The following is a 10,255-nucleotide window of genomic DNA, read 5'->3' as shown; positions in this document are numbered from 1 at the left end:
AGCAGATGGAAAGCTACAAAAATTGCCAAGTGTATGGCCAAAATTAGATATGCATGTATGCATTTTGTCCGTGAGACTTTGATTCCATATCAATTTTTTCCTTCAACAAGCTATTTTGGTGTTATAGACTTAATACAGGCTTTGCATAAAAATGCATGGTCTGCTTAATGCCTTGCTCTCCCCCCCCCAAAAAAAATACAAATGGAAAAAAAATTAAAATTAAACATTAGGAGGAAATGTATCTCTCACCACAGTTTCTGGTGTGCGTGACAGGATAAGGCATCTCAGTTGCTCTCAAAACCTATGAGAAATCACTCTAGCACTATGTAGGACTGCATTCTCCTGGGATCTTGCACTTAGGTGAGCCTGTTGGGTGTCTGTCTGAGTGTAAGTATTTTTTCTGTGATTGTTTAAATGTTTTTGATTTGTTTTTTTTGGAGGTGGACATTAAAGCAGAGGTAAACCTCTGGGCCCCCAGGAGCTTTTTGTGGTACTAAAACACAACATAATTACAGATTATGGCACAGCTACAAAGCAAAGTGATCCCCTCCTATGCTGCAATCTCAGTGCTCACCTCTAGCACTGGTACTTTTACAGGTTCAAAGCTTTGGCATTTTGATTGGTCATACCGGGATGACATAACTCTCCAGTGTATCTTTTCCAATATAGAGCACTGAGCTGTGCATGTGCAGCTCATTGTATGATTGGGAGAAAACAAAAATCACTGACAAGTAGGGAGAAGCATTTATAAAAAAAAATAGAAAAATACCATCATATTATTCAAAGCCTACCTTTAAAATGTTTTTTTGGTTTTTTTTTTTTGTTAAAGGTTTACTCCTGCTTTAAGTGCAAGGTCAGCTTAAATTATACAGACTAAAATCTCATCACAGTTTAAGTACTGATCCGCATATTTCCTATAGAGAATACACTACTCAAAAGCACACATTGAAAACACAGTATTTATTAAATTTTTATATTGAAAAATAGTGATATTAAAAAACTGCACCCAGATTATAGCAGATCCCTGTAATATGAAGACACAAGGTGATCCTGTAGTGTTCCTGCAGTGACACTACCAAGTTTGAGAAGTAACAGTCCTCTGTTAGGATATATTCATTCTCTACAGGCACTCTTGCTGGCTATTTTATATCTTTGTTTTTGGTCACAAGCATTTTCTGTAATTTCTCCTAGAAACAAATACATGAATAGTTTAGTACAACACGAAACTATAGACAAGCAATAATAACTGTCCATGAAAATATCAATTTAACTATACAGGGTTTGATTACAATGATTTTTTGTTTTGTTTTTGTTTTACATAGAGTGGGGAAGAAATAGAAACCGTTTTACATATGACCTCTGCTGGAAGACTGACCCCATGGGTAGAGCGAGCCCTAACTTCTTCCAGAAGGGTAGGTTTGCATACATCTAGGCAAGGTGAGCAGTCTTCACCACCCACAATGAAATTAATGAAGAAGATCCTCTTAGGATCTCTCAAAAGTATAAAGAGCCTTCCTAATAGGTAAAGCTTCTCTGTCCTCTGCAAGTATGTGCTGATAAGGTGGAATAGTTTGTTGTTCGTATAGGATGTCTTCTGGTGCTTTGCTGTGGGATGCAGTACAATGGAAGTTTGTTGTAACTTTCGACAAGAACGGCAGTACTGGGTACCAGACTACTTTGTATGAGGACACCTGGCAGTAAGGATCCTTGCAGGACAAGGACTGGAGTTTGGATACGCCCTGAGCCGTCACCACTTCCATCAGGAACACCAGCAGTAGAGTTAGATACCACATAGATCAGGATGTCACTGGGAAGAAAATATGCTCACCAAGCTGCCTGAGCACTATTGGTAAGGCCCATTTAGGGGAACAAAGGTTTTACCAGAGGATTAGTCTTCATGGCTACTCAAAGGAACTGTTTTACTAGAGGATGCGAAACCCATCATTCTTTTGTCAATAATGGGACAAGAAATTCTAAAGATGAGCATTGCTGCATGTCACCATCAGATCCACCTGAAGGGATCCCCAAATCTGGATAGGTTTAAAGTCCATTTGTGAGAATCTGCATAGTTTGATGCAGCCTGTCAGCCAATGAGTGTTTTTGCTCTGTCAGATAAAAAAATGTGAGATCCTTGAGATGAAAATCTGCCCAAACAGATTGTTGGCTATCGAAAATAGATCCAGAAACTTGCTTGAAGCAACACGGATGAATACACTGGTTGAGAAAGACAAACATGATCCAATGAAGATGCCAATGCGCCGTGGCACTGAAGCTCATACAATCCCTGGTTGGGAGTATAAATGTTTGAATGACGCTCCAAGATCATGATGATGCTGTCACAATCTGGAAGATCCTCCTTTAGTCTAGGTTCACACCTATGCAAGTTGCGTTTGATCAGTTTCTGCAGTTTTTGCACTTTGCAGTGCGTTTTTGCACTTGGGTTTTTTGCCGTGTTTCGTGGGTTTTTTTTTTTCATTTTTCTTGTTAGGCAAATTTTAAACGCAAAACGCGGCAAAAAAAACATAGCAATACATGCTTTTCTTCAGCGTTCCCATTGTCTATAGAAGCAAAAACGCAACGTTTTGCGTTCAAAAAAGTCCCTGACCCTTTCCAAAAAATGCACCAAGTGAAAACGCTCAGAAGTGAACGTGTCCCATAAGAAATCATGTTAAATGGACTGTACTGTGTTTCTGCAAAATGCAGAAAACGCTTAGGTGTGAACCTGGGGTTAAGGTAAGATAACTGTCCCCCGCCTAGGGCCAAACACCATCCCAAGATATTTCAAAACTCGTAAAGTATTCTGGTTGCATAAAAGCCAAACTTGGACTGGTTTTAGGACTACTTCTCTTTGTGCCAAAAGTTAAGGCCTCAACTTTGGCAGAATCAGTACATCGCCTCGATAATGATGAATCTGGATGCCGAAGTCTGAGTGGATTTTTGCACCAGAAAAGGTTTCAAGAAGGTTCTTAGAGCAGAGACTAAAGGGAAGACAGCAAAACTGAAAATGATGGTTCCCCATTACAAACTTCAGATATCAAGCAAACAATTTAAATTATTGTCTGGATTGAGCATGATAGTGTGAGCTTTCAACAATCCACTGATATACCTGTTTAGACAGTCTTTTTTTCTGAGGTTTCTGGAACCAGAGTCTTAAAGAGATATTAAAATGGAATTCTTGCCATTACTAAACACTAAAATTTAAAAATGTCCCCTTCCTCTCCTGCTACCTATCCTGTCTACACTATATAAAAAAAGATATATTTATATTTCCCCTTTTTCAATCTGCTCCAGTCCAGTCGCGTGATCTTGTAGCTCCGGCTCCCCTGTGTCGTGGCGTGCTCGACAACTGGGAATTCCAAGAGTGGGGATGTCACCCACAAACTTCCATAGCCCAGCCATTGCCAGGGCTCTCTCCTCTCCCCTGCAGCTGCTTACTGACACAGGAGGGCCAGAGGGAACTGAAAAAAGGTAAGTAAGATGAGTATAGAGCTTCTTTATTGTTTATACCTTGCTTTTCTTCCAGTTTAAGCTGGTATCATGGCTGCAGCCCCAGGTTTCCTGTTTCAGGGTGGCTACTTTCTCTTGCAGCATCTTATGGAACCAACCTTGCAGTGAGGGGCAACAGAGTCGTGTCTCCCTACATTGTGTGCACCAATAGAAGCACACAGCTCCATAGCCTAGGAAGGCAAGGGAATCCCCATGCTCCACCCTCCACTTCTCAAAGCTAACAGGCTGGCTGGAGACTGTATTGTCCACTGTTAACTATGAAGACTGGAAGTTCAGGGAAGCAGCACAGAAAGAGCTTAAGCCAGCTGCAATGAAAGTTGTAAACTTTACCAAATAGCTTACTGAAAATGTTTATTTTATTGTACTCAATGTGTTTAAAAACACTGAGGGTTTAATACTACTTTAAAAGGAAAAACACCTAGGTGTATGGAAAGCAAACTAAAGTTTACAGCCTTTATTTACAGTCTACACCAGGGACGGACTGACCATTTGGGAACTCGGGACATCAATGATGTCACATAGGGCGGGGTCACTCAGGTGATGTCCCTGGGTGTCCCCGCCCCTTACATATTTAAGAACTGTCAAACCACCGAAGCAGGCAGACGGCAGGAGACATCGTTTGAAGCTGAGCTTTTTTTTTTTTATTTCTTTTTTTGGGTCGGCGGCGGGCATCGAGATTGATGTTGGATCTACTGCGGAGGACATTCTTTTAGTTTTTTCTTTTAATAAAGGACTTGTCAAAGACCGTGTCCTGTCTTTTTTCACACACTTTTTGTTTTTTGTGAATGAGTAGCGGGAGCATGTACCCCATACTCATTCACATGGGGGGGGGCAGGATCTGGGAGCCCCCTTGTTAAAAGGGGCTTCCAGATTCCTATAAGCCCCCTGCCCGCAGACCCCCACATCCACCGCCAGGGTTGTGGGGAAGAGGCCCTTTTCCCCATCAACATGGGGACAAGGTGCTTGGGGGGGAAGGCCCCCTGCCCCAAAGCACCCCCCCATGTTGAGGGCATGTGGCCTGGTATGGTTCACGAGGGGGAGGGATCGCTCGTTCACCCCCCCCCCCCCCCCATTTGCTGACCTGCCGGGCTGCATGCTCGGATAAGGGTCTGGTATGGATTTTGGGGGGGACCCCCACGTCATTTTTCTTTTAAATTTTGGCGTGGGAGTTCCCCTCAAAATCCATACCAGACCCGAAGGGCTTGGTATGGATGGGAGGGGGGACCCCACAACATTTTTTTTATTTATTTTTTTAATTGCTGGCAATTCTTTTACATTCAGCTGTCAGTGGGGAACCCCGCTGACAGCTGAAACATTAACACATAGTTGTCACTACTATAATACCGCATGACTTGATAAAATAACTCATGCGGTATTTTAGTAGCGTTTACTTTTTTCTGATCTCCGGAACGGATTAATTAATTTTCAATGCATTCTTATGGGAAGCGGCGTTTCGGTTTACAAATTTTTCGCTATACAAAAAGTCCCGCAGAACAAATTAAATTTGTAAACCGAGGTATGCCTGTATTTCTATAGCTCAGCTCTTATACGCTTTGAGTGTAGCTCATTGTACCTATATGCATGCATGTTCTTTGCTGAGATTGGCCAATGGAATTTACATCTTTGTTGTATTATGCGTGATGTTAGATGGCATACTTGGTTGTCTGTACCTGCTGGGTGATTGTATGTACTGTATTTGCCTAATACAAACTTATTGCTAAAGCAGTTTGGCTTTGTGGTGTGCTTACTCTATGCATTAAAAACTATTGTACTAACAGATCGATACACTGTGGGGAGGTTTAAGCACCCTAAATAATAATATATTGCTGGATGCTGAATGATGTAGTTAATAGTGATATGCAAACCTTTATTACTAATTATAGGTATCAAACCTTCTTCCCAGTTATTGGCCTGCTTCACTGCATGACAAACAGCGGCACCACGTTATACTATCTCTTCTTAGAAATTCTGCTTCTGAGACTGTGACCTCTGAAGACTCTGCCACCAGTCTCGCTTTCTTACCTCCTCAGAATTGCTTAGGACCTGCATTATGCTGTGTATATTTGTTTAAAACATCCATCATTATCTTTAAGGTATTTGACTGGGAACATGGAAAGCAAAAAAGCACCTGATACAGTTTCTAACCATTCCTTTAATAAGAGATCAAGTCAAAGCAGGACTTTTAAGTTTATATAATAAAAGAACAAATTTCAGGGAGTGGAAACTGCATTTATTTTTCAACATACTCCCCTGCTATATTTAAACACCTATCCCAATGTTTAAGTAATTCCTGGAAAGTTTTGGTATAGAAAGATTTGTCAGAACGCCTATACCACCGTAGGACAGCCTGCTTCACTTCGTCATCAGTGCAGAAATGCTGACCCCCAAGAAACTCTTTTAGGGGTCAAAAGCGGTAAAAATCACTCGGAGCGTGGTCCGGGTTGTAAGAGAGATGTGGCAATACCTCCCAGCCGAGTTGCTGTAATGTGCACGTAGTGCAGTGAGCAGTATGAGCTTGTGCCTTGCCCTGGAGAAACAGGATGCCCTTAGTGATCAAACCAAGCTGTTTTTTCCGCAGATGTGTATGCACATTATTCAAAACACCACAGTAATATTCACTGTTGATAGTGGCACCATGGGGTAGAAAATCCTGGGAACCACCACGGCTGGGATCGTCACGGACAATGTACGGCCATCTTTGAAAAGTTTACACCATTCAAATTTCTTACTGCGGCTGAGCATCTTATCACCGTACGGTGCTTGAAATCTTCGGTAGATATCCGCATGTTTTACGCCTTCATTAACAAGAAACTTTATCACCACACGCTGTTCAATGTACAAACAAACACTGTTGTCTGCCCTCTTGATTAACAGACACTGGACTGGCCCACGACATGTGCGCCGCCTATCAATAATAGGACACACTTGCCACTTATTACTTTGAGTATTACCACCACCCTAGCATCCCTTTTTGTACCTGTAAATTAAAAGTCCTGGTTTGACTTGAACGCCTCGTATATTTAAAACGTAAAAGACATTTTTGGCTATTATTACATTTCAAACGGCAGCTGTAACACTACCAAAACCTGCCAAAATACAAAATGGCAAAAAAATCATTAAAAGAATGATGACATAATGCCCTCAGTGTATTTAACATGTTTACCTGTAGACACCTAAGCCAAGTTGGGCACGTTATAAAATACAGTTACTTCCTCTGTATGTAGTCTAAAATAAATATCTAGAATTAGCAGATGTAATTTGAGAATATGTCATACCTGCTCCAGGAGCTGATTTTGAAACTTTTGGCACAGTGATTGGAGCTCCTCAATTGTTCTGTTCTTTAGTTTGATTTGTATCCTGCTGTCTTCCAATGCTGCCATTAAGGACTTGCATTTTTCACACTCCTATACCAATACATGTAATAGGGTTAAAAGGTGGTCTGCACCTATTTAGCCTGGAAATCACACAAAAAAACAATCCTCTCTGTGTCAGTTATATACATTGCAAGGATCTTAGTAAGCTGAATTGCAGGCTATTATCTCCTGCTTTGTGTCTGAAACTCACAATGCATTTCATATAGGGTTTGTCCCCACTAGCAGCAAACAGGGTGGTTTGGGGGTATATTTCCACCTCTGAAATGCCCAAAAACTGCCTCCTAGAACTGCAACAATGTAATTGATAGTTACAGTACCCATGGAAGTGGCAATGTCTGTCTGCCAAAACTCAAAGTGTGGTGTTTAAGAGCAGCAACACAGGACAACCTTTCAACGTCCCAACCCAAGAGCAGTTACAAATGTTCAGAAACGAATGCACATCCAATAATGCAGTGCATTATATGAACTCTGGATCCTTCACTCTTGTAGGGGATTTGATGCTTCAGTCCACTGTCAAGTAAGCAAACTATGCCCAGTGGGTCTTGTTGCTACAATTAATAGATAATTAATAGATAAAGTGCTGAGCAAACTGCTGGTGCTATATAAATCCTGTATAATAATAATAAGAGGAAGAATATTTTTTGGTTGTTTTTCCCAGAAAGACATCTGCCCATCTACACTGTATGATCAAACGTTTGTGGACACCTGACCATCACACCTACAATATACGAGTTTGTTAAATGTGCCATTCCAAAACCATGAGCATTGATACACAACTGAACAACACGTTGGGGCTATAACATATCCAACTGGAAAGCGTGTCTTTGGGAATTTGGCCCATTTAGTAAAAAGAGCATTTGTGAGGTCTAGTACTGATGTTGAACGAGAAGGTCTGGCACACATTAGGTATTTGAGTATATCCAAAAGATTTTCAATAGGGTTGAGGTCAAGGCTCCATGAAGGCGACTCAGGTTCCTCCACATCAAGCTCATTAAACCATATAATTTTGGACCTGACTTTTGGGCACAGTCACGTCTTAAAACTGTCATCACCGGAAGCACACAGTTGTTTAATATTTCTTTGTACTGTATGCTGTCACATTAACAAGAACCTTCTTTGGAAACACTTGCACTTAATAATTACTGTCCACAAACTTTTGATCATATGGTGTATAATGTGCCCATTTGCACATTTGGTACCTATACATCGCTAGAAGGCTAGAATTCTCCTTTAAGAATACAAAGTTGGGTAACAGCTAGGGGCGGACTGACAACTCATGGGGCCCCCGGGCAATAGGGGATCATGGGCCCCTGTGTCCTTGCCCAAACTCAAAAAAGCCTATGAAAAAGGTACCAGGGGCATCTCATGGGGCCCCCTACTGACCCAGGGCCCTCGGGCAGTGCCCGAGTTTCCAAATGGTCAGTCTGCCCCTGGTAACAGCTCTCAAACACCATCCTCCAGCATGCCTATTATATTTGTTTGAAAAACTACAACAGAAACCTTAATTGCAGCAATGGCTTAGTCTGATCTGCCTGCTGTAATCCCCATAAATCTTCCCCATGGAGACAGATTATCCTGATCATGGTACCAGCAGATTTCATTTAGGAGTTTTATAGCAAAGTTGGAGTAGGAAATATCCTGGTCTGCTATTCAGAATGTCCCTAAGTACCGACATAGTTACACCAGCTATACAGTACTGCTAGTGATCTTGCTTGTCTGGAAACACTATCTCTCTTCAGCTGTGTGCGCAGCAACTGAGCCTCCTCTGCTAATCGACTTATTTCCTTCTGCAGGTCTTCCATTTGCTTCTGATGTTCCCTGGAGCAGTGATAGAAATACACACAAAAATACAGATACCTTTAAACATCACACGTTCATTTTTAGAGTTTCAGTTCATCTACATTTGTATTGTAAGTTTTCTGCAGTATCTGGGAAAAAGCTTTTAATTAAGTTAAGGAGATTGTTGGGGTTGACCACTGCTGTAATGCAGTTCATTATGTGAAATGGCTATGCTTGAAAACCCAGAATTAAAAGAGAAGTATTGCCAAAGTTATTTTGGCTATGCTTCCTTTTTTGGGTCATACAAGTACACAACGTTCGTTCACCTTTGACCCAGTGTCAGTTGATAGCTGGTTATTGCCTACTATCAGCTGATGAGGCAGAGCTGCTCCAGGCTCCAGAAGGATCCTGACAATATTGTTAGGATCCATCCAGCAGCCTGATTGACAGCTGGCTCCACCTCTTAGCTTGCAGCTGAAAGACAGAGCCAGCTGCAGCTGCCCCTTCCTCCATGATCTTAAGACTGTGCTGGGAGACACAGCAAACCTTCTGGCAATGGCACGTATTGATGTTCCATCCTGGAGGAGTTGGACTGCCTGTGCAACCTTTGTAGGTTGCACATCTCAGAAAAGATGAGTAGAGAAAAAAATGTGAGTGGCCTCATCTGTAAAATCATTCCTGTTTTGGGGGTTGTCTCATTGTTGCCCATCTAGTGCACCTGTTGGTAATTTCATTAATACCAAAGGAGCTGACAAGATCAATATCCAAGGAGTTTAACTGACTTGATGCTATACTCTGATTGAAAAGTGTTCCTTTATTTTTTTTTTTTAGAATATATATATATATATATATATATAGATAGAGCTAAAATCAGAAATAAAACACCCAGGCTGCCTTAATTTGTAATATCCTACACACAGAACACCTTGCATGGTTAACAAGATTGTAGTTTTTCAAGCCCACTGTGTAGCATCCTCCTTCAATGTTTCCTGCACTACCAACTACATTAAACGTTCTGAGGAAGACGTAAACCTGATCAGTGTCCCCCAGAACCATCTTAGTACTGGCTTTTGTTCACATCAGATCTTCTATTTATGAACGTCATGAAACCTGTAGTGAGTATTCCAGTGTTAATTTCATAATCAAAAATATTTTCATCATAGTTTTCATCAGCTACATGTTTTCAGTGATGAAAACTGAATGAAAATAAAATTAGAATTATGTAAATTGCCAAAAACTATGACGAAAATCAATTTCAATTTTCAGTTAGTCGACTACAATTTCCTGTACGTTTTAGTCAACTAAAATCTAATGGGTTTAGTTAAACTGTAATGCATTATTAAAGTATTTCTCTAGAATTGCCAAACTCATTATATATTCCTGGAGTAAAAATCTAATAACATGTTATTATTTATGGTATTAAGGTTTGAACATGTACTACAGACACAGATTTAGCTGTTATATATAACGTCTTTATAAATAAAACCAAGTTTCATAAACAAACAAAAATATTGCTTTTTGACAAAAGTGCAACCTTAAAATATGAAAAAAAACAACTGTGAACTCTATTGGCTGTAATGCCGGGCTGGAAGTGG

General features: G+C 40.8%; 1 protein-coding gene across 3 annotated transcripts in view; it reads right to left on the bottom strand.

Moving 5' to 3' along the window:
* Nucleotides 1-941: 941 nt before the first annotated feature.
* LOC149469447 (uncharacterized) overlaps nucleotides 942-10,255 on the bottom strand; it is a 33,974-nt gene continuing 24,660 nt past the window's right edge. For 2 of the 3 annotated variants that reach the window (XM_089669203.1, XM_089669202.1), the window contains exons 6-8: nucleotides 8,579-8,699; nucleotides 6,783-6,911; nucleotides 942-1,187 (exon numbers count right to left, since the gene is read on the bottom strand). In XM_089669203.1, the coding sequence (XP_089525329.1) occupies nucleotides 1,140-1,187; nucleotides 6,783-6,911; nucleotides 8,579-8,699 (298 nt within the window). In that variant the 3' untranslated portion in view covers nucleotides 942-1,139. The remainder of the gene's footprint in view (nucleotides 1,188-6,782; nucleotides 6,912-8,578; nucleotides 8,700-10,255) is intronic. The other variant, XM_089669204.1, reaches the window with a different exon arrangement.

The sequence above is a fragment of the Staurois parvus genome, unplaced genomic scaffold (assembly GCF_062004578.1).
Source record: "Staurois parvus isolate SC_StPar_1 unplaced genomic scaffold, SC_StPar_1.0 ptg000070l, whole genome shotgun sequence".
In the NCBI taxonomy this organism is placed as follows: domain Eukaryota; kingdom Metazoa; phylum Chordata; class Amphibia; order Anura; family Ranidae; genus Staurois; species Staurois parvus.
This window is presented reverse-complemented; position numbering and strand designations above follow the sequence as displayed.